Source organism: Melospiza georgiana, chromosome 9 (assembly GCF_028018845.1).
Source record: "Melospiza georgiana isolate bMelGeo1 chromosome 9, bMelGeo1.pri, whole genome shotgun sequence".
NCBI lineage: Eukaryota > Metazoa > Chordata > Aves > Passeriformes > Passerellidae > Melospiza > Melospiza georgiana.
In genome coordinates this window covers 8,498,049-8,522,058 of record NC_080438.1, presented here as the reverse complement: position 1 = coordinate 8,522,058, position 24,010 = coordinate 8,498,049, and the positions used below count along the sequence as shown (strand labels likewise).

The 24,010-nt window shown below is 50.6% G+C and overlaps 1 protein-coding gene across 1 annotated transcript; it reads right to left on the bottom strand.

The window, feature by feature from the left end:
• Nucleotides 1-124: 124 nt before the first annotated feature.
• On the bottom strand, nt 125-23,692 carry NMNAT2 (nicotinamide nucleotide adenylyltransferase 2). The gene is made up of 11 exons (XM_058030510.1): nt 23,534-23,692; nt 9,132-9,220; nt 8,358-8,425; nt 7,626-7,704; nt 6,479-6,608; nt 5,773-5,853; nt 5,617-5,661; nt 4,731-4,807; nt 3,365-3,466; nt 3,066-3,133; nt 125-2,943 (listed from the first exon to the last, which is right to left on the bottom strand). Exons 1-11 carry the CDS (start codon nt 23,616-23,618, stop codon nt 2,841-2,843), a joined length of 927 nt encoding a protein of 308 aa, XP_057886493.1. The 5' UTR covers nt 23,619-23,692; the 3' UTR covers nt 125-2,840.
• Between the last annotated feature and the right edge of the window lie 318 nt (nt 23,693-24,010).

Sequence of the window (24,010 nt, the reverse complement as noted above, 5' to 3'; positions counted from 1 at the left end):
CACTTACTTTTTTCAGGCTTCCTCATTTGGGGAGATTTGGCCATGGGTTATCCCAGCAGGGCAGGCATTTGCTCTCTTGTTCTGACTCAGTCTTGGGGCTTTTTAAAATCACACCAGTAATATCTCTGTTTTGTTTTGTTTATTACATAATTTAAACATTTTGCTGATAAAGTATTTTTTGTCAATGACTGTTTTTTCATATAGCAACAGAAAAAAAGAAAAAAAAGGCTCCAAAACTTTTGACAAAGGTGAAATTGGTGGCATGGCAATTTCAACCCCTTCCCTCCCCCCTTTATTAATTTTCTTTTCCCAAAAGACGTTTGAAGTTCATTTCACTTTCAGCAAATTGACTGTTAAAAAGTGGCGGTTCAAAGACCAAAACCCATGAGCTTCTTCCCACACCTCTCCTGCACCCTGGACACCCCCATCCTCACCTCCCCAGCGGTCACATGGATCATCACAGATGATTATTTTCTTCCCATTCCCACCCAAAGACATTTTTCCAAACCAGTCCCAGAGCTGAAGGCCCCATTACAAACCCCCATCCCTCCCCCCATCCTGTGAGTTTTACTGAGCAGGTATGTGAAGGTAAGAGCAGAACAAACTCCTCATCCTCACCACAGCTAAGCTTCACCATCCCAACCACGTGGATCAGGAGGCCATGGCATTCCCAGGTCTCCTTCTGTGTACTGGAGGGAGGATCAGAGATGACTTTTGGACATTACTCTTTCTTCCTCCCTCTCCATTTTTAATTTTCTGTCTTTCCTCCGGGAAAACCCGCTGTCCTTGCTCCCACCTCAGAGGTGTTGCTCCCCAGGAGGTTCAGTCCCTCTGTGTGTGGTGGAGGTTGATTGCCATCACTGGGCTTGGAGCTAAGGAACACAGGGGACATCTGGAAGGAGGAGAGACTGCTGTCTGGGATAACTTGTGTGTTGGGGTGGGGAGGGAAGGGAGGCTGACAAACAGAATGTGGAGAGCAGCCCAGCGAGTAGCTGACACACCCTGGGTGTCTCAGGGCACTCACAGGTGTCACTGCCAGGGGACATCAGTGGGGTGGTGATGGTGGTGACCTTGCTGAAGGCCTCCCTGGAGCGGAGTCCCCCACACACTCACCACCTTCTCTGCTTTGGCATCTCCATATCTCCTCATCCTATGGGATATGTACTCAACTGCCTGGAGATACCAGAGCTGGCACTGGGGGACTCAGCTGCCACATTTAGAACAGTTCCCAAAGAAATCTCTCCATGCAGAGGGAAATCCCTGACAAGGAAACACCTCTTCTGGCCTTTGGGTGAGTCACATCACTTCTATCTTTCTGGGAAGGGCTGTGCCTTCCTGAGAAGTTGTGAACTACTGCTCCTAATATCCTGTCTGCTGCAAGGACCCTGTGGGTTTCCTTGTTTGTCCAAAGTGGCTTGCTGTTCCAAGGATGCCAGCAGCACCCAGCAGGTCACCAAATTTAGCACAAAGTCCCACCTTGGGAATTTGCTTGAGAGCTCCTTGTGACCATTTATGGACTTTTAAGGGACAAAATAGAAGAATTTTCACATTTTTCCTTGAAAGACTCTGGAGGACTCTCAGCCACAGCAGAAGGACTGTACCCAAAGTGATCCAAGGTTACAGGGAGCAAAGGGAGAGGAGAAGGTGAGGGCCAGACCTTTCTGATGGCTGTGACCCTTCCCAGGAGCTGTTCAGAGTCCTTGTGCCCTAGGGATGATCTGCAGGACACGGCCCTGCTCGAGCAATCCTCCCTTCCACAAGACTCCAGTAACTGCTCAGCATTACCTGTCCTGCTTTCACTGTGAGCATCTCCTCTAGGATCCATCCCTGGCATCAGGGGGAGTACCACAGGAGCCTGGCTTGTCCCAAGGAATGTGCAAAGCAGCCATGGCTGGCTTGGGAGGGGGAGGTTAACGTGCATTTAATGAGCTCTTCAAGGAGAGGCAGAGAGTAGGAATGGCAGGAGAAGATGGATGGAGCAGAAATGGAGATCTGGAGGGTAGAGGATGGGGATGGACACAGCCAGGTTTGGGGTAAATTCTCACCAGAGGCTTTGGCTCACCACCTGCTTCTTTCTACTCTGTAATTTCTTGGCCCCATGAAAGGCAGATCCCTTTCTAGGTTCTGTGGGATAGAACATCACCCCAACTTCACTATCTTAGGGAGTGGCTTCAGTTCTTGCAGCTAGGGGAAGGTGAGATGTGACATTCTCTCCATAATGCTTCAGCAGCAGTGCTCACCAAGGCCTCTGCTGCCTTTTAGAAATGCCCTCTCCATGATTTTCAGGGGCAGGAGGAGGGTTTTTTTAGCTGGGTTGTCTCATGGCTGGCCTGAGGAGGTTTCCCCTGCCGTGGGGCACTGAGCTGGTTGTGTTACAACTGTCTGCTGCCAGCCAGGGTTTGGTTGGTCACTGGGCTGAGAGGCCCAAAGGGCTCACAGTAAAGTTACTTAATAAAAAAAAAAATCCACCCAGATTTATTGAGCTTAAGTTGTGTAAGATGATGCAGAATAGGCAGCCCCTGCCCTGAGCATGCTGGGAAGATGGACTGAGGGGACTGTTTCCCAGGGACATGCTGGGAGCACACGGAGCACGTCGCTCCCTGAGCAGCCCCCCTCCCTCCCCATGCACACAGGGCAGGGCAGTGCCCCAGAGCAAGAGACCAAACCATTCCCTGGACAGGGCTGCACAACAGAGTGTTGGTGCTGGGGGTGAGAGGCAGACACGGGCAGGAGGCCATGGGATGGGGGACAGATGGAGACACTGAGAGAGAGAGAGAGGGGTGATGCAGAGCTGCAGGCAGGCGGGACACGGGGCTGTCTCGCTGCGAGGGCTCGGGCTCTTAGCCAGAGGCGTTGATGTACAGCTGGCTCTTGAGGATGTAGTCAATGACAGGCTGGCAGAGGTAATCCACAACGTGTCCATCCCCGTGCTGCAGGGCCAGTCTGGGCGTGTGGGGAGAGAGAAAGGTGTCAGAGCCCACTTGGGTGGGTCAGGTGTCCCTGCAAATGGAGGGGCTGGCTGGGGACACCCTGCTCTGTAGTGGGAGTAGCCCAGCTTCACTCACCTGCTTTTGGTGGAGCTGACAACTGACATGGGGTGGTTTGAGTCATCCTTCACCACCAGGATGTTGTTCTGCAGGGGAAACAGGAAAAGAGGAGTGAAGGGATGGCTTGAAAGCAGATATCTGCTGCTCCAGCCTCCCCACCCTGCTGTGTGGTGACCCATTGCTCATCCCATCCACCAGCCGAGAGCACCTGACCCTGAGATGCTTTGTGTCCCATGACAAAACTGTCTCCCTGGGTGAAGAGAGACTGAGAGTCCTCTCTCAGCCCTCCCTGGGCACACGTGCACCCTCTGACTCACTTTGTACTTGCGGAGGATGGAGGAGTGGTTCATGATCCGCTCGGGGTCGGCTCCGTCCCGCGGCACCACCACGATCCCAAACTCCCCAACAATCACCTCCATCTGCCAGCAACACAAAGTGTGGAGAGCTTCAGAGCCACCCCACGCAAAACCTCCCACTGCCTGCCAACCCCACCCTGCCCTGAGAAAGCTGGACCATGGTCTGAAAGGACATGGGGAGTGAATTTGAGGCTATGTCACCGGCCTTGGCAGAAACATGGAGTTGTGCAGGCAAGTGGTCGGCAGTAGATCAAATAAAAGGCACAGGGTTAAATCCTACTAGTAGACATTGAGGTGAGGCTTTGAGGAGAACTTGTGGCAGAAGGAGGTGGCAGCAGAAGAGGTTGCCCAAGGTGAATGTGATCTCTGCCTGGCTGGAAGGGTTCGTGAGCAGGATGGAGGTATTGGTCCTGACAGAGGTCTGGGAGGATTGCTTTTCCAAACTCGTTTGGCCAAATTTGCTGCTGCATGAGGAGCACTCATAGTGCTCAAACCTCTCTCAGATGAGACGAATCAGGGTCATCCAAGAGAACTTTGGGTCAGCAAATTCAGGCAGCAGGAGTCTATGAGGAGGTGCTGCTGCAGAAAACATCTTCTGCCTGTGCTTTGATGTCATTTCTGCATCCTTTGTGCTGGGCTCAGGGCTTGGCTCAGCTCATTTCAGTTTTTTCAGCCCTTCAAAAGAGATGCCTGCTGCCCAAATGCTTTAAAAAATTAAGGACTGAAGATGTGCTAACTGATTTTTGAAGGCTGAGAAGTTCAAGGAGGGAGGTTTGTGTTGAGTGCCTGATTTCAGGGAGGAGCTGGGGAGCCCTCACAACCAGCATGGCTCCAACCAGGAGCAGCAGGTGGGGCAGCAGCCCAGGGCTGGTGTTCTCCCGTGAAAATACAGCTTCTTCCAGCAAGGAACAACAGTGAAACATGTTGATTTGCCTCTAAATATGTTGAATTCTTAACATCTGAACCACTCCTGTAAATACCTTATTTCCTACCTGCACACCTCACTCTGCTGGGATTGGCAGATACTGGCTTGATACTGGCCCCTTCCAAGGGACAAGGAGTGGGAGCACAGCCTTTGAAGTGCCTTGGGATGGGCTTACCCTCCACCCCAGGTGACATCCTCTGCATTAACAGGGTGCAGGGCTTGGGGCCATGGAAGCCCTGTGGAAATGTGTAGGGGAGATGACAGTCAGGGTAGGGATGGAGGAGGCAGTGGAGATGGTGGGCACAGCTCCTGTCATCCCAAGGGACCTGGTGGCTCCCAGGAGCCCTGGCTGTGGGAGGCAGAGTAGGAGGAGCATGGAGGGGCCTGGCAGTGGTGACTCACGTCTGCCTCGTTCCAGAGGCCAGGGATGCAGAAGGACTCCAGCAGGTCGCTGCCACAGAGCAGCAAGATGCGCAGCTCTGGAAAAGAGAGGAGAGAAGCCCAGAGGTGGGAGCACAGGGGGCTGAAGGAACTCCCTCCTCCCCCACCCAGCTTTGAGGGTTGGCTTTGCAGCTCAGTGAGAAAATTGTGCTGTGGGAACTTTTCTGCTCTGACAGGCCCATAGAGATTAATTTCTTTGTGCAACTGCCAGACAAAAGCCATAACCCCCCAACCGCCCCACCCAAGAGGGATGAGAAAAGGTGACTGCATGGGAAAATGCCTCCCTATTTGGCATTCCCAGGTGGCCAAAGCCTTTAGGCTCTACATGGTGCCAGTGCTAGGATGGCTGTAGTCCCAGGCTGTGCCTGAAAAGGGTCACAAAACCACTGGTAAAGTCCCCACGCAGAGCTCTGGGTGATGTCTGGTGGGACTAAAACCCTAAAAGCCTTCAGAGCAAGGGGCACCGTGGCTGGTCAGGCAGCCAAAATCTCTCCTGCTGCTGCTGTGTGAAGCTCTGCAGGGCTGCAGGCAGTGTGGGCATGGGGTGACACCACCATGGGAGGCCGAGTTTGATGGCACTTGAGGGGACTGTCAGGACAGGGTGCCATGGCAGCTCTGTGCCAGTGCTGGGAGCTGTGTCCCCAGCACTCCCTTATCTCAGGCTGCTGTCTGTCATGGGACTAGGCTCAGCCCAGTTGGAGCGGTTTCTGTGGCATCCCTGAGCCCCAGTAGCTGGCACCAAGGTGGGATGATGCTGTGTCTGCCAGAGCTGCCATGCAGATGCCCCCAAGCCATGCAGCACTCACCCAGAGGAGTGGGAGCAAGGTGGAGAGATGTGTGCACTTACCAATTTCCTCATATCTCATCACTGTCCCCAGGTTGGCATTCTCATCTGAGAAAGGGCAGCAAAAGAGAGGTGCTGGTGCCCAGCCTGGAAGAGGGCTTGGAAGGAAGGGAGGGGAGGGGCTCTCTAGAGGAGATGCTGGACCTTCCCTCTACGTACCCACAAAGGTGAAGCGCTCCATGGGCGGGCGGACGCAGCAAATCCGGCTCAGGCTTTCTCCCACCTTCCCCAAGATCTTTGCTAAAGGGCAAGAAGGAAAATTAATGGGAAGGAGGCTGTGTCATTAACCCTTCCACGTGCTTCAGCCACCCTGGTTCTGCAAAATGCTCCTGTGCCTGGGTGTGCAACTACTCCCAGCATCTCCCAGCACCTCCTCTCATGGTCTTAACTCCCAGGAGTGCTCCACTGTGCCTTGAAGGGACCAGCTAGGCAGCTAAAATCATGAATAAAATCATAGGATGTAAATTTTAATGGGATTTAAGTAGTGTTCCCTCTTCTCAGCTAATACCTTTATGGTGCACATCCCTCTGACTTGTAGGGATTCCCACTGCATCATCTCTCCTGCCAGTTCATCCCTTGGTACCAGGTAGCCTTTCCTTTTGTAGGTTTCACTGCCTAGACATCATCCAGCTGAAGTCCAAGGAGATTTCACAGCCATTTTAAGCTGTTCTTGGCTTCTGCCATTGCTGTGCTGGATGCTGACTCCTGCATCACAGCCCTGCCCCACCCTGGACTTCCTGCACCAAGACTGACGAGACACCTGTCCAAAATTAAGGTGATGGAGCACTGTTCTAATATTTGGCAACCCAGGCTGGGAGGTGGGGGTAAGCAGCCACCCCTGTGTGCCCTGTGCCACCCCACCCACCTGCAGTGGGCTTGCTGGAGACGCTGTTGTTGTTCTGGTAGATGTTCTGCGAGGACTCGTTCTGGGGCTGCCCAATCACAGGGGTGATGGAGGGCGTGTTGACATTGGACAGGATGCAGCCAGTCACTCTCTGCAATCAGGGAAGGATGTAATTGGAACAGTGTCTTCACCCCAGCAACCTCACAAAACCTTTCTGGCCCTCTCACCCCTGGTTCAAGTTTACCTTTGGTGACAGGCACATCCCAGCTCACTTTAGGGTGCCCAGTCCCATCTAACCTCATCAAATGGGCCTGGGGCTATCAGGACCCTGTGGATAGCCTGTGACTTGTGTTTAAGGTGGTATCAAGCTTTTTGTGTGGGCTAGCAAGGAGCATGCATGTTCTCTTCTGCTCCACCCATCCCCACAGGGAAAGGAAGGTATCACCAGCAACTCCCTGGCTTCAGCACCACAGTGCCAGGGTGCACTGGACATCCTGCTGGGCTGGCTAGTGCCACTCCTGTGCCTCCTGTCTGGGCTGTCTGTGAGCTTGTACAATGCTCTTTCATCCATTTCCTGTCTTTGCTTTTCTTCCTATATCTGAGTGTACCAGCAGCTCTGCTACCCCTGTCACCCAAGGGCAGACACTTTCCTCCTTGGCTTTCAGCACTGCCTGAACTTTTCCTCCTGGGGCTGTGCTCCCTGGGGACTTCCCAGATGCTGAATTTTCCTGTCAGGTCTCTTTTTCAGGTTCATACAGCAGTTCTGGCTCAGCTGGTGAGCGGGGAGGCCCCTCCACCCCTCCCTCCCTCAGGGAGGAGGAAGCAGGGTGTCACTAATAATGTGCCCACCCCTGCTTTGAGTCTGCCTTAAGCCCTGCTGCCCTCCTGGTGCTGCTGGGTCCAGGATGGCTGCTGGTTCCAGCTGGAGGGCTCCATTTCCTTCTGCATCAGGGCCCAGCCCTCAGAGCAGCTGTGACAGTCTCACCCCTTCCAGGTCAGGATCTCTCTGTGCTCCTGCAAGACTTCTCTCTGTCAGTCTCTGATGTGTTTCTTCTCTCTGTCAGTCTCTGAAGTGTTTTGGCTGTTGATGGCCCTGAGCTGGGGAAGGGCACCCCCACCCCTGCACTGTCCCCTTGCCCTCACCCTGGTGCCCCCATGGCTGCCTCACCTTCATCAGGTCACGGTGGTGCTCCAGCACGCTGCAGGTGGTCTGCCAGGTGTCCTGGTAGCACTCCCAGGGGTCCACCCTGCCAGAAGCACAGCAAGGCAACAGTGCAGCTCATGGCCACTGCCTGGACCTCCTGCCCATGCCCCCTCCTCTCCACATGGCTGGCCAGTGCAGTGCCATGAGCAGCCATCATCAATCCCTCAGCCCCGGCATGGACCATGTCCTTCCTCCAGCCCCTCTCCACAGTGATCCCTAACAGCTCTGGAGAGCTGAATGTGTGCCTGGTCATCTTTCCATGCTTGGTACGCAACTAACCAGCATTTTTGGGTTTTGATGTGAGTATGTGTGTCATAACCCTCTTTCTGAGGGCAGCCCAAGATGCTTCTGGTGTCCCTTCAACCACCAGATGCCCCATGGCAGTGCTGGGAAGGTGAAAGTCTGCAGGCTGGTGCTACGAGTGAGCTGAGTGACATTGGGTATCACCCAGACACCTCAGGCTCAGTTAGGGCTTGAATGACTCCCCAGATCCTGAAGGGTGGTGTAACCCTCCTTGTCTGTTCTCTGCTGGACTGGGAGAGGAAGGTCTCTGATGTTTGGGCTGGGAGGAAATTCATCCTGGAGCTGTGCCAGCTGGTGGCATCTCCACTGTGCATGCAGGACTTTGTGCCCAGGGTGCAGGGAAGGGGCAGGGGCTGTGGTGGGTGCCATGGCAGTGCCAGCTGTGCCACCCACCTGATCCAGTCGGAGGACTGCACGGCCAGCTGGCACATGGTCAGGCGGTGCCGGCTGGAGACCAGCCCCTGCGCGAGAAGGGAAGGAAGAACACTCATGAAGCCTTGTGCTCTGGCCAGCCTGGGCTTGCAAACCCTTCTGGGGCACAACATCAGGCTCAGTCGTGTGGGACAGGCCAGAAGGATTTCTTCCTGCCCACAGAAGTTTATTTAAGCTCCTGTTTGCTGGAGGGGAGGAGTCTCTGTTGGGCTCAGCCCTGGCTACGTGCTGAGGTGGGGAGATTTGCTCAGCAGCACCACTCCCAGACCTGTGCTCCAAAGGGGCCAGCCTGAGGGGGTGATTTCTTGATGAAATTCCTCCAGCTTTCAGGAGACAAGTGAGCTCACCACTCCTAATTTGACAAATGCTCCTAAAGGCCACTCATAATTGCATAATTTTGATATCCCCTCCAAAAAAACCCCTAACCCTAACAATTTACTTTGAAATAATTAAAACTAAAAAACCCCCACCAACCCCCACCTAAGGCATCACCATCACTACTGTTTTGGATGGACTGTTTCTCTTTGCTGCCTAGTACTTTGGCTCATTTTAGGGTCTCACTGCAGTTTCTATCTAAACAACGAGAGGTTTCATCCTCTCCCTTTTCTCCGAGACTTTCCCAAGGTCAGGAGCTGCCCCAGGCAGAAGAGGGCCATGAAGGGACCACGGGTCAGGCAGTGCTGCCCAGTGCTCAGCCCTAATTTTGGAGGCAAAGAGGACATGGGGACAGCTCACCGTTTTCCCATAGGAGTCGTGCACGGGTGACACGATGCCGCCGATGACGATGAAGCGTCCGGTCTTGTGCAGGTAATCCCGGGCTCGCTCTGGAGGGGGGACAAGGAGAAGGATGGAGGGGGTTTAGCAGGACCCACTGAGCCCTGCAACACCAGCCATGGCCCAGCCAGTCCCTCACAGCCACACAGCTGCTCCATCCCTCCCTGGCCTGTGTCAGCCTCACGTGCTGCCCATGTCCCAGCTGTCCTAAGAGATGTTCAGTTTCAGGCTGGTATTTACCTAAAGGTGACATTTGAGGATAAAAGTGCTGGTGACAAATTGCCAAACCCACCTGGTCTGCTACATATCTACCCCAGCTATTGAGACAGTACCAAGGAAAAAGAAGATAAGGAAGGTAAGAGCAAAAGGGCAGATAAGATTGATGAGCCATTAGACAGATAATTTTTTTCTTCAAGATCTATAAAATATTTTGGATTTGCAAATAAAAGGAGCATTTCTGGAATGGAGGTGGTGATTTCAGGATCCATCAGCAATCCCAAGATGTCACTGTGCATCACATCCTTCAGACACTGAATTCAGTGTCTGGCACTGCCCTAGGGGATGATGAGGGGTCCTTCCTGAAGGGTGGGTGTTCCCAGGGGGGCAGTGGTTGCTACATCCCTGGTAGCATCCAAGGCCAGCTTGGATGGGGCTTGAAGCAACCTGGGTTAGTGGAGCACATCCCTGCCCATGGCAGGGGTTGGAATGGGATGAGTTTAAGGTCCCTTTCAACCCAAACCATTCCAGGATTCTAAGTCACTTGGGCAATTTTTTTTTCCAAATTTTGAAATTTCTGCTAGGGAATTTTATTCAGTTGCTGTCAGTTAAAAGTAAATTAAGGAAATATAATTGCCATGGACCTTTTTTTCCCCCTCGAGGGCATTGAGCAGCCTCAGGCCTCTGTGACAGCCTGTGGGAAATTTGCCAGCCTTAATATAACCTTTTCCTCAGACTCACCTGAAATCCTCACTCTGGCTGCCTTCCCAGCTCTTGTGCTTTGGACACACCAGCCTCCAGAGAGGGAAAAATGGGCTTAAATCATTTGATTGGTGCAGGGAGTAAAATCTGATTGCCTGAATTGGATGCACCAAAATTATCCTTTGTGCCCTCAAAATCCCATGAGAGCACATGCAGCAAAACACAGTATGCTTGGGTTTGGTTTTTTTGCACAGGTAGAGAGAAGTGAAGATTGATGGCTCAGCACTTACCTTTTTATCATAATGCAAATTAAAATGCAAATTAAAAGAAAAAGGAAATTCCCTAACAAAAAAGATGCCGTTGAGTTTTAAATTAACACATCCTTTCATTATTTCCTGATTTGCCCTGACTTGATTTTCCTTGACAAAGGAAGATTAAAAACACTGATCTGTCCCTCTTATGTCCCATTTATGAAGTTCATCTTTCAGAGGAGCTGAACTCTTTGCATGTAAACTCTGTTTCAAGCTCTCTAGAGTGGCTGATGGTATTAATCTGGTCTGAGTTCTTGGTGGCAAAAGCCAAAGGTTTTCCCTGGTTTACCAATATCTCAAGGTCTGTATTTAAACAGCCTGGCACCCTCTCCACATCTTCAGGCAATGTGGCCCTTGCTGCTGGCAGGTCCTCTCAGCTCCAGCTTCCAGCTTACACCACACATGTACCACCACCTTCTGCCTCAACAGAGCATTTCTTCTGCTGAAAACAGGCCCTGCAACAGGATGCCCAGAGAAGCTTTGGATTCCTCATCCTTAGAAGTGTGCAAGGCCAGGTAAGCAGGGGTTTGGAGCAATTGGCTCTAGGGAAAGGTGTCCCTGAGGGGCTGCTGATGGCCTTGCAGCGCTCAGGGAGGCTCTGCTGCTGGCAGGAGAGGGATGCTACTGCTCTGTACTGCCATCAAAACTGCTCATTTGGGTTTTAACCTGCACAATCTGTAAAAATGAGACTGCTTTCTAAGTTGGCATCTGCATTTCCAAGAGCTTGTTGTCTACCTCAGAAACACCACATATAATTTCAGTATACAGGGGAAGTATTTGGGCAAATGAGGGCTAAGAAGAAGCAGTGCAGTGTAGGGAATGGGAACGCCTGCCTTCTGGTTCTCTCTTGCCCATAACTTTCCATTCCTCCTGTCCTCTGTCACAGCTCCCCATCCCTTCCCCAGCCCACTTCTTGCCTGTTGAATACCTGTGATGTCCAGAGATTACACCAGACCACAGAAACCCCCTCCAGTATTTTCATTTTCTACGAGCACTTTATATCCTGCCCCATCAATGCAAGGATGTCAGCCTGCAAATACAGAGCCCATTCCTTGTCTGCAGTAAATTGCCTGCAATGCTCCAGGCAGCCTCCCTGGCTTTCAGACATTGGTGACATAAATAAACCCGGGGTGGTGGCTCTGCCAAGACATGCATTAGCCCCCTGGCAGGCTCCTTGTGGCATGGGAGGCTTTCAGCCATGGCCCTGTGCCTGGCAGCTGCTGGATGGCCACAGCCTGGCTGTGCTGGGCAGGGAGGGGACAGGGGTGACACTTGCACCCATCCCAGCACTGGTGACACTTTCCTGCTTTCCCAGCCCAGCTTGGCTTGCCTGTCCTGCAAATGCACTTCAGGTATTTTCATCTCTGCTGCTTTCCTGAGGGACAAAGATAGGGAAAGACCAGTCAGAGGATATGCTCCAGGGCTACAAAACTGAAAAGTGATGGCTCTTTGGTTTGAATGAAAAAATAGCATTCCACTTGCCCAGTAGGAAATCAGTCCTTATTTAGAAGATGTGACTTTTTGGAGGTTCTCACTGAGTATATTTAATCACAATGTTTGAGCTCCTCTGGCAGTGCTCCATCACCTAAACTGACATTACTGAAATCAAATATTCCTCATGTTCAATTTTTCAAGGTGTAATTTCGGATTGTATTTGCTTTGCCTTTGTACCTGGTTCATCTGCACCCCTAAGCCTTCCTTTTTTCTATTTTTTTTTCTCCTTATAGAGTAAAGCCACAGGCCAGCTCTGATTTATGCCCTTCCCCCAGAGGGGATTGAAGCTGCAGCTTGCTCACACTGTGCCAGCTCTCTGAAAACACACACAAGGTAGCAGGGAGGCAAGAAAGCTCTGCACAGCCTTCATTGCATGGCCCTGAGAGTTGGGACTCAGAAGTTGCACAGCCACAGGTGATGGAAAAGGCAAAACCATCTCCCAAGTGTCTCATTTTTATTTTCAGCAATTTGGCCTCTGACAACCTTGGGCAGGAGGTGGGACATGGCCATTAAAATCCCTTCTTCTGCAGGAGAGAGTGACCCAGATATGCCAGCACACTTTGTTTTATTCTCAGCTAGCAGCACTTGCAGGACCTAAATGGTGCTTCCAGAGCTCAGTGTGGGCAAGGAGCCAGCAGTTACTCTCAGTCTAATTGAATGATGTGTATGTATATAGATATATATAGAGATATTTTTTAAAAAAGCCCTCTCTGAATGCCAAATTAGGAATGTATTCATCAGAGGTGTCCTCCTCCCAGAGCCCAGCTCTCCTGCCTAGCCCAGAGCCTTGTTCTGGGTCCCAAGCAGTGTCCTCACACACTGTCAGGTCTTGGCTAGTGCTGGGAACACTGTTGGCATCTCCCTTCCCTGGGCTCCCAGAAGAAACATTCCTACCAGAGCAAGCCCTGGCTGCTCTTCAGGAGAGGTCTCTCCTTTGGGAAGAAGCTGGAGACTGATTCTCCACCGTGGGGTTGGCCCTTCCCAAGGCAAGCCTGGGGAGATCCTCTTGTCCCACTGACCCAAATAACCTGTCCTGCCTCGTGCTCAGTGCCTCCTAGACAATTTCAGTCAGATCCTCAGGAGAATTCTAGCTGGCAGAAAAATCCCATTAAGCCCCCTAATGATTTTTTAAAAGATATTAATCTCTCAGCTAATTGCTCTGTTGCACTTTCCCCCAGCCCATTAGTCCATAGCTGTACCCAGGCACTGTGGAAATAACAAATATGGGAAAGGCTTTGTAGGCATACAGTGTGTGGTGATTGTGAGTGGGGCTGGCCCAGCCCCATCCCCAGTGGGTGCAGCTGTGGCAGCAGGTGAGCAGCACTGACAGCAATGAGCCATGGAGTGCCCAGGGGCACTGAGCAGCCACCAAAGGGAACAGAGGGCACACAGGGGCAGGGCACCAACAGGAGGGGATAAAAGGCTGGGCTACAGAACAAGAAGCTTGAAGACTTCTCAAGTGGTAAGATTTTACTCTACATGGGTTGAAGCTTTCTGATATTGTATGGTGATATTCTGTGTACCATGGCTGTCTCCACTGTGGCATGTGCTGTGACAGGGCTTCAGGTGCTGCTGTACATCAGCTTTATCAGCTTTCCATAAGCACAAAAAAAGCACTGGCCACCAAATGCCTCAAGATTTGTGGTGGAAGAGGAGGCTGTGAAAGGCCCTGAGAGGTGATGCTGCAGGACCTGACCCTGCCAGCCCACCCAGGTCCCCACCAGTGTCCAGCTCAGAGCCACACAAGTGATGACTAATGAGACTCATGCTATCACCATCTGTTGATCACTCCTGGCTTCAAGCAGAAAGGTACAACTAGGTGTTTAAAACTAACTAACTAAAAATAATAAAAGTAGGAGACTGAGTCACAGTAAGCTGATCTAGAAATAGCAGAACATTTCCTGGAGCCCCAGCTAGATGGGGCCTGGGCAGCGGACCTGGCTGGTCCCAGAGGATCTGGGTTTCCTCTCTGAAGCTCTAGAGGGACAACCTCTTTGATATAATTGAAATTGAAAGTGAAGACATCCTAATTTTCCCTCTTTTATTAGAAGTGGAGTATTGCAAGTGTCAATGTGCCTGAGAAGTTACACAGGAGTCCAGGAAGGAGAGCTCTCAGGCCCTAGAGCTTGAGAAGGAGCATCTGAGGAAAAGCATGGCAGAACAACCCAGGCCAAGGTGCTTTTCCCTCCTGTAGCTGCTACTCCTGCTGCTGTGGAGTGGGAGGGAGCAGACAATGCCCATCAGGTGAGCAACATAAGGAGGAGTACAAGGAGCTGCTTCTTGAGTTGAAGTGCCACCAGCTCCTCCAAGCAGGGACTGATCCTGCTTTTCTGTGATCGGTACAGTGCTGCCACTGTCTCCACTTGCACAGAGAAGCAATGTAACTTATTGCTTGGAGATCTCCACTCTGGTATCACAGGGAGAGCAGGAACGTTCTCACACCCTGCTGGATCTCACCTGAGGTGTGGGCAGCCGAGTGGGTGGATGTTAAACACCTCCGTGAGGTGTTCAGCACCTGGGTATCTCAGAGGTCTTGGGGCTAAAGAGGTAAGGCAAAGCATCTAATGGGGTAAAAGTAACTCTTACCAGATAGTGGGATGGGGCTTGGAGCAGCCTGCTCTAGGGAATGGTGTTGTAACAAAATGATCTTTAAGGTCTCTTCCAAGCCATTCAGTGATTCTAAAATTGGATGAAGAAGAGGCCTTCACCTAAAGAAGGTTTTTTCAGCTGTCTTCTGCAGGACAGCACTGAAACAACTTGCTTAGAAGCCCTTGGAGAAGGATTAAGCATCTCTAGGTAAGATGATTTTTTTTGTATATGTTGAATTGAAGTGGAAAGTGAAAGGTCATGTACATTTCCCTGTCTGGTGCATCACCTGTCACCCCACCCAGCAAAAGGGTAGCAGCAAAAGGCAAGATTTTCACTATTCTGCCATGGTTTTATATGTCAGTTTAGTCAAAATGTGGATAGAACATCCAAAATAGGACAGGCACCTTAATGTACATCCCTGGAGAGGTCCTAGTCCCCATCTCACTCAGGGAAAATTGGTGTCACATAGTGCCTTTAAAAAAATGAAAGGGAACTAAAACCCCAACAGATTTTCACACTTGTTTTCCAGTGCCCTAATTTCCCTGAGGAAGCACTGTGTTTGTTTTCATTTCCAAGCTGTTGTAGCACATCAAAGGCAGAGCTTTTTACGTCCTGGCATGTGTGGTGCTGCTCCTTTGGGCGGACACGTGGCAGGATCACAATCCCACCAGGAGCAGAAGATTATTTATGGTTCCCAATTCCCCATGTAGCAGGGATGAGGAGCCTTTGTCCAGCAGCTCTTGGGCTGCCTCCACATGGAGCTGACCCCTGTTTGTCTGACCCAGGGCTTGCCTTTGCTGGCAGGGTGTCTGAGGATGCTGACCTTGTGTGGGATCTGTGTGGGCTGAACCAGGACTGTGCAGGCAGGAAACATCCCAGCTACAGAGGGGCAGAAAGGCTGGGGGATGCTGGTCAGGGTGTGGGGTGACAGAGCCATGGTAGGATTTCAGGCTCAAGGTGACACCAGACGGATGTCACATCCCTGTTACTGCAGTTGTGTAGCAGTGAAACCCTGTCTCTTTGCAGACTCATTCCCAAGACCCCATTTTCCCCAAAAAGAAACATCAGCCATGTCTGTGCACAAAGCAAAGGTGCCAGAAGCGTAGTTACGTGTTTAAGCATCCCCAACCCAGCTTGTCCTGGTAAAAGTGGATTTTCTGCTTTCCCTTGCCAATGAACCACAGAGAAACGTCATCTCCTCAGGGAAGGCTTAAGCTCAATTAGGGGCTGTTGGATTTTCAGTGAAAATAGAAACCTTTGTGTAGCAGGGGCTGTGCAAGTTCTTCCTTGCCTGGCTGGGAGATGGGTTCTCCACCCATCCCATGGGGGCTGCCTGTGCCTCCTATTCCAGCCCTGAAACAGACTGATCTCAGTTAATCTGCTCCTGGGGCAAGCCCTACAGTGGCTTTTGAACGTGCATATTTCTGAAGAAGCTAGGCTTTTCTGTTCCCAAATATTGATTTAGCAAATTTCTGCTGTTATGATCAAGATACATCCAGTGGCTCAGGCTTACTGAAGAAAACTAGTTGATGCTGAAAAGAGGGAGGGGGTAAAAGTGTTTTTGAGCCAGGTTGCCTTTTCTAGCAACAATAGTGTTTCAGTGGAATGAGAGCTTGTGCCTTGAGTACTATTGACTGTCTCCACACATGGCATCTGAAAATCTCTCCCTGCTTGGCTGGGCACTGGTGGCATCATGGAAGTGCTTGGACTGAGGGGTTATAAATACCAGAGAGGGCATGCTCATGCCAAAATCCAGAGGTGCCCTGGCTTTGTCTCTATCTTATGCTGATTTCTCAGTCCTCAGAGGTTGTTGGGTCTTCCCAGAGCTGCTCTGGGCTCCCTGGTCCCCGATGGAGGTTGATGTTAGGGTTAGGATTAAGGGTGGAGGTACTTGTGCTACACTTCAACACAGGTGAACTTCCTTGGCTCAGAGGGCCTCTTGCAGCCCCCCAGCCTTGCTGCCAGAAGGGATTTGGGGAGCCAAAGCATTCAGAGGTGAGGATACCCATTTTGGGCCAGTCACCACTCAGATGCAGGCAGATCAGCACAGTCATGACCCACTCCTACCCTGGCCCCCATCCCTGGGGTGCTTGCCCCACAGCAGCAGAAGGATGTGATCCCCCCACTGCACCACTCAAGCAGTTAAATGAGCTGCCCAAGGTTACATGAGAGATGTGGGCTGCTGGTGTTCAGCATGCAGCTAATTGATACCTTGGCACTGCACAGGCTGATGTTAAAAAGCATCAGAGAAGGCAGTGCAGGGGGTGAGAGCATCACAGTGAGTGCAAATGGTTTTTAAATAGAAGCAGAGCCCCTGTTTCCTTCTTGAATGAGGTTGTAGAACTGAATTTCTCACTGCCAGGTTTGTTTATAGTCGGTGGAATAAAAGAAGGTATGTGGCACATTTTGGGAGGTGGCATTATCATGGAGCCAATGTGATGTCTCAGAGACTGTAATAAATACTGCTAAATATTTAATAGCTTATAAATGTTTAAAAGAATCCCTGAATAGTTATTGATGGAGTTTAGTCTCACGCTCAGGAAAACTCACTCTGGGTTATGAAGAGGAGATGCAGGAAGCTGATGACAAAGGCTGTGAAAAATGAGTCTGTATGGGGTGCAGTGATGGGAATGTGACATCAGCTGATATAAACCGTTCCCCAGAAGAGCCATGGGTGCTGCTCCGCCCTCCCAGCAGAGCAGTTTCAGTGTGTTTGGGGCGAGTGGTGGGTGTGGAGGTGTGCTGTGACCCAGCCCCTGGCACAAGGGCAGGGCTGGCAGTGTCGCTGTCCCGCTGATCCAGGGACACTTGGGCTGGGCACAGCTCACCTTCCCAGCCCCCCGTACCGAGGGGAGGGTTGGGCTGCTCGCTGAGATTGCAGCGGCTCGGGTGTCAGTGGGAGCTCCTCGGCTCTCTTACAGAGGGATGAGCGGGGATGCAGCAGCTCCCCGTGTCTGACACATCATCCGGCTGCTCTAAGTGAGATCTGCCCTGGCTCTGCCCTGCTCAAGCCATCCCCACTGCGCTCCGCCGCTGCTGCTGAGCTCCAAAGCTGCTCATCCAGCCTCTCCCTGTCCGTCTGTCCGTCCTCCCGGAGCCGCACGGCACCTCCCCTCCATCCATCGATCCCTCCTGCTCATTACTCGTTCCCATTTCAGCACAGGAGGAAATGGAGCCACGAGGCAGCCTCACAGGGCCCCACTTCTTACTCGTGCTGCAGACGGCAAAGTCTCTCCCAAGCTCCTGAGAAGCTTTTGTTAGATGGAGAGGGAAGGAATTTTGCTCCTGGACATTTGCAGATGCATTGTTATTGAAGCAAAGGGGAAAGGGTGAAGCTGTCACACTGCTCAGGCATTTCTCCCAGCTCTGTCCCAGGCAGTGACGCTCTCATTAAACTGCTCTGCAGTCCAGTCATTTCAATCAAGTAAGAAAAAATGATGCTTGAAATTCAGGACATTAAGACAATACATCATTAACAAAAGCCTCAGCTCCTGCCTCTTCATCCCTCTTTACTTAGGGAACTCCATCCTTTCATCTCAAATCCCTTGCTTTGGGATGCAGCAGCCCTCAGCGGTGCTCTTCTACAAGGATTGCAGTGCACAATCAAAGAGCAGCCTGCTGAGATTTTTAATTGCTCAAGTTTTCTTAAGAACCAAGCAAGAGGGTTTTATGTTTGATAGCAGAGTCCTCTTTCATTGTTTTCCACCAGAAATGTTTTTTACCCAGCTGTTGGTTGGGATATTAACTCTCTTCAACAACAGATGCATGTAGGACCTAAGGAAAATTTAGTCAGACAAAAAGGAAAGAGCAGTGGGGATTTGCTGACTTTCAGGATCCAGGCTATTTACTGGCAGTGTTCTTCTGTGCAAGTCCAGGTCCTGGGCACTGCTTGAAATGAGGCAGGTGGGGAAACTCCATGGTCAAACACATTTAAAATATCTGAGGTACCAAAACTCCCTGTCATGAATGACATCTCACAAATCTCTTCCTCCCAAAGAAGCTGATCTGGAGCAACCCATCACCCCACAAATCCACATGCAGGAGATGAGGCAGTATGGATACAGGCAGATGATACAGATTTGATTAGAATCCTCTATTTGCCATCAAGCGCTTCATAGTACCCAAAAACTAGCTGTTAAAAAGCCAAGTACCTGTGACTAAGTCAGATAATGTCCCATTTTTTGGTAGGGTTACCCAACCTGCTGCCTCTGAGACCAGCTCTGAACATCCCCATGGACCCTGAACTCCACCTTGCTGGACTTTGTGGGCACTGTGCATCCAGAAGGGAGGGAGGAAGGCTGAAATCTCCCTCTGCAAGAGCAGGGAGGCCCCAGTGAAGCCCTGCTGCTTGCAGGCTGATAAGCAGAGGTGGAAAGGGGAATTGAGGGGTCATCCAATCCCTGAAGATGAAGCTGTTCTTAGAGGTGGGTAGAAATAAAACTGTGGTTGATGAGCAAGACTTTGTGAATGAAGCCAGAAGTTTGTACATGAAAAGAATGGATTGCGAAGAATTTCAGAACTTTTAAAAGGCAAGGAAAAAAAAAGTCTAAAATGCCAAAATAGAGGGTGTGGGCAATTCCAGAGGGACCTTTTCTTCTACAATTGAAGAAAAATCAGTTAAAGAAAATAGAGAGGAAAAAAGTCAGTATCAAAACACAGCATGGTGTTTGACCAGATACCATTTCACTCCACCAAAATCCTCATTTCAGTTTGAAGAAATCATCAGAACAATCCTCCAATTCTCACATATCCATCGGATGGTACAAGCCCTTCCCACTGCAGAACCTACAAAGAAACTACTCTCAGCACCTTCCTTCCAAATCCAGTTAATTTTTGACTCTATCTCCAACTCTGAAACACTATGACAGAGAACCTGGAGCCTCTGACCTTGTCTGGTGATGCCTTTAATCCCAGCTTTTTACCCAAGGCCATCTTCAAAATGAACTATATTTTTTTGAATTGAAAAATTTTCTTTCTACTTTGCTCTGCAGAGCTGCCTTTTGGTTTTGAAGCTCTGGACACAGTTGTGTTAGGGCTCCTTGAGCTTGGGACCACATGGGGAAGTGATTTAATTGTCAAAGCAAGCACGAGCTTGCTGTCTGGCAGAGTGCCAGCATGGGCTGTGCTGTGTGAGGAGAGCTGCATGGATTAGGTTTTGCTTTTGACGTTGGTGCCTTGGCTTTTGTACTTTGGGTGGCATTGCTTGCACGGGAAGGGAGGAGGAGGCAAACTGAGAGGAGGCCAAGATGGAGAAGATGCACTTCAGCCAGCAGACGCCACTGCTGGGTGTCTGTGCCACTGAGTGTGCCCCAGTGCTTTGTGCTGAGACCCAAAATCAGCGTGGGGATGTCTCAGGGGTTCCCCTCCTGAGCTGGCTGCAGGGCAGGGGGGATAAGCAGCAGCCCATGCTCAGTGCTCCTCTGAGTGGCAGCAAGAAAGGAAAGTGAGCATCCTGGGGTTGGTGTGTACTGGCTGAGGTGAGCAGGTGGGCTCCTTGCATCCAACAGTGGTGGGGTTTTATGTGGCTTTAATGCAGGACTTTGTTCAGAATCTTTTTTCTTCTTTGATTTGGCTCTGCATTTTCTTCTCCATACCTCCTTAGGTTATAAATGAAGTTTCATTTTGTGTTAAAGGCCACCAATGTTTGTGTCAAGCTTTGGAAACAACCTTTGCCCTCCCTGTCCTTCCATCTTTCCTGCCTACCACAGAAACAACCCAAACTTTTTCTCATAGCCACAGAAAGCTGGAAAATACAACTGACATTCGTGATTCAGAACCCTCTCAAAGCACAGCTGACACCACAAATAGCTCGGAGTGTTTTCAGGACTATGTGGGTGTTTGTCTCGACCCCTTGGTAGGGATGGCTGTACATGACTGTGTCTCACCTACTTTTTTGTTATATGTCATATATCTTAGGCAAAGTATTAATTTATATGTATGATATTCATTTTGTGTACACAGATACGATTCAGCCTCATTTGGGGAGCCCCAGTGACCCAGAATTTTAACTGGCAGATGAAGCAGGGAGCTCTGTTGCAGTAAGTTCAGCTGCTCACGAGGTTCAGCAGTGGGATGCAGTTGCAGATTTGGGGTTGTAAGAAGAATCCCAGCTTTCTGAAATCCCAAGGATGAGTCTTAAATTCATATGACTGATGGAATGAATAACTCAATGGGAATCTTTCCCCCACTAGAAGAGACTTCCACATAATTAACTAATCCCCTATTCAGGCAAAAATCCTATGGGAAAAGGTTGGGTTTTGGTCTGAATAAAACATGGTAAAATCCACACTGAGAAAAACAATGGCTGACATAAAATGGTGTGCTTACAGTGACATACCTGAGCAAATATTGTACTTCCTTTTGGCTTAATTAGTGCCCTGTGTTAAAAAGATAAATTATCTTTCTCTATGTTAAGCAAAAAAATCCTCCTATTAGGTCCTCAAAGCCCAAATATTTGTCTGAATGACAAAGACAATATTTTTGCCCAAATTCAGCTGTTTGAAATGCATCATTTACAGGATAGAGCACTGTTTTGGTTGGACTCTATAGTGCAGAGCTAGAAGAGTAACACAGATTTTGGTTGAGATTCCCATGGCTTCAGAGGATTACTCTTTTTTGGGGGAGAAGTGTTCCTCAAACAAAAATGATGATGGATTTAGAAACTGAATTCTGTGTCCTTTCCTCATGGAAGTCTCCTTTGTCCCTATCAGGTATCTCAAGTATTGTATTCCAGGAGCTCTACAGGACACATGCATAGAAAAATTCAACATCAAACCACCCTTTTGTAGCTAAAACCTGTCTTCCTGAAAGATGTCTGAGTATTTATTTACAGCCTTCATGTGACAGACGATCCACCAGGTGCCCAGGTACTTTCTCATACTACTTGATTACCCTCACTCAAACCCACACAACAGATTTGTAGTTTGAACTGTTGTGGGGTCCAATCTTGGCATCTCACCCGTACTTATTCTGCTGAGCAAAGTTGCTCACTTTCATCACATATCACATATCCCTCCCCTAAGCATAGGGCAGGGATATGTGATACCCCTCAACATATTTAAGGATGGATCTAGGCTGAGCCTCCCTAGGCTCCTGCCATGAAGCCTGGCTTCCAAAACTAATGTAATTCCTCTCACTGTTCCTCAGAGAGGGGTTTTGCTAATGCTGTACATGAAAATAATGCAACCTTTCTTCTTCTGCCTGATATTCCCCTGCTCGTATCTACAAGGGTCACATTTGCTGCTTTATTTACAGCACCGCACAGAGTTTGCATTCAGTGGGTTGTGCACAATCCCCTCTCAGTCCTTGACACCACTGCTGTTTGCAGAAGACATTTGCCTTTTGTTTATCTTTGAAGTGTGTTCTTCCCCGCTGGACATATGACTTTGCCTTTGACTCTGCTGTTGAACAAGCCCTTTTCATCAAACAACCAGAGTTAGGCAGCACAACTGACTCATTTCCAGCAGGAATTGCTATTATGCCCACTTTGGGGCCATGGCCACTTTTTGCCATCAGGGATTATATATTTTCTTTCACATCTTTGATAAAGATTCTGAAGAGTACCGAGTAAAAAGAAAATCTTTCTGCGAGTCTATAAGAACATGCACTGCATACTAATATCTCACTGATCCTTATTTTCTAAAATACATTTTGTTACTTGTTGTTAGTCCACTGAATAAGGGCCACATGGATATCTTTAGTGTTGCTTAATCAAAATAAGACTAAAGAAATTTTTTCATCAGTGGTTGCTTCCATCAACCAAGTTCTTGTAATTTAATTTAATAATTGTTTTTATTTTTAAATAGTTCCTCTTGATCCTTTTTGGCAAATTCTTTTTGCTTAGAGAATAGGATATATATATTTTTAAAATTTCAACCATATTGGTGCCCAGGCCTACATTTTGCTGGCACTTATGAAATGGAATAACAATGTGATCCTTTGCATCTAGAAAACCATCATTTTCAAACCTGATGTGCAACTGATTATGTTCTAAAAAACCAAGGTTTTATGCAGAAATACCCCAAGCTGATTTCAAGTATTTTTATATAGTTTATATATTTAGAAACTTATATACAGCTTTTAGAAACCCCAGGGGTGCTTCTCCACTGGTAGCACACGACCTTCAGTATCTGCTTCCCAGGCTCAAATCTCCAATCAGACATAAAGGATGAATCCTGTCTCTGCACTCTGGGGTGGTCTGCAGTGGACACTTCCCAGGACTTCTCCCTGGCCAAGGGAGCCTCTGTTTGCATTGGGATTTCCGGGCATTTTGAGCTTTACCCAAACAGTATCTATGGCATGTCAGACCGCCTTTGATGGAGACTGCCCTTCCTCTCTCCCTCCTTCCCTCCCTCTTGTCTTGCCAGGCTGTAGCAGTGATTCCAGCATCCCTATCCTCTGTATCATCACAGGGACGCTCGATAATATCCATCATCTCACACAAACATTTCCCATTCCTTCGACCTAGTATCAATCTGATGGTTGACTACTCCAGTATCTCCATTAAGTGCCAGTATTTTTTGTTGACTTTTGTACCTGGCTGTGGCTGCTTGGTTCCATCTCCTCCCTGGTCAGAGGAAATGGAAGTGCTGCAGCGGCTGCAGTCTCGCAGACCCGAGGACGGAGCAGCAGCGGGCAAACAGCGCCAGGACCGACCCCGGGGGCTGCGGCCCGGGAGCGGGAGACTGTGAGTGCAGAGGGGGGACCCCGCCATGCCAGGGGACAGCCCCACAGGGCTGGGGACAGCTGCCAGGGATGGCCAGCGGGTTCGGGAGGCCCCGGCGCTCCCCGCCCGCGGCGCCTTCAGCACCACCCGCCGCGGACAGCGCCCGGGAGCGGAGCCGCGCTGGGAACGCGCCCCGAGCCCCGCGGCGGCCGCATCCGCACATCCCCGCATCCGCACATCCCCGCATCCCACATCCCCGCATCCCACATCCCCGCATCCCACATCCCCGCATCCAGACATCCGCACATCCACACCCGGGGGCAGCCCCCGGCGCTCCCCAGGCCTCCCCGCCCTCTCCAGCCCGCCCCGCCGCCGCGGCCACTGACCGAACATCTGGATGTGGCCCTTGGTGATGGGGTTGAAGCTGCCGCAGGCCAGCAGGATAACGTGGGTCTTGGTGGTCTCGGTCATGGTGCGGCCCTGCCCGGCCCCGCCGCGGTCTGAGGCTCGGTGCGGCTGCGGGAGGGAGGAGGGCGGGGGATGGAGCGGGGCCGGGCGGGAGCGGGGGCGGCGCCGCGGCTGCGGGAGGGGGCCGGGGCCGCCCCTCGGCAGCGCGGCCCCGCGGGGTCCCAGACACGCGCGTGTGTGTGCGTGTGTGTGCGTGTGTGCGTGTGTGTGTGTGTGTGGTGTCGCGCCACAGCCCGCGGGGACAGCGGCACTCGGCCCGGCACAGCTGCGCCCGGGCACACACACAGGGATGGGCACGCATCGCTCACACCCACAGAGGCGCAGCAGGGACACGCCGGCATCCCCAGGACTGAGGAGATGGAACGGGAGGTTCAGCCTGCAGATGAGGAGGCTGA

What these genes read in the sequence shown, in the direction of transcription:
- NMNAT2 (XM_058030510.1), bottom strand. Translation starts at nt 23,618, where the DNA reads ATGACCGAGACCACCAAGACCCACGTTATCCTGCTGGCCTGCGGCAGC. An exon ending in ACGACTCCTATGGGAAAACG is followed by an intron (nt 8,426 to 9,131) that starts GTGAGCTGTCCC and finishes CTTCTCGCGCAG; the next exon opens with GGGCTGGTCTCCAGCCGGCA. An exon ending in CTCCAGCAAGCCCACTGCAG is followed by an intron (nt 5,854 to 6,478) that starts GTGGGTGGGGTG and finishes CTTGCCCTTTAG; the next exon opens with CAAAGATCTTGGGGAAGGTG.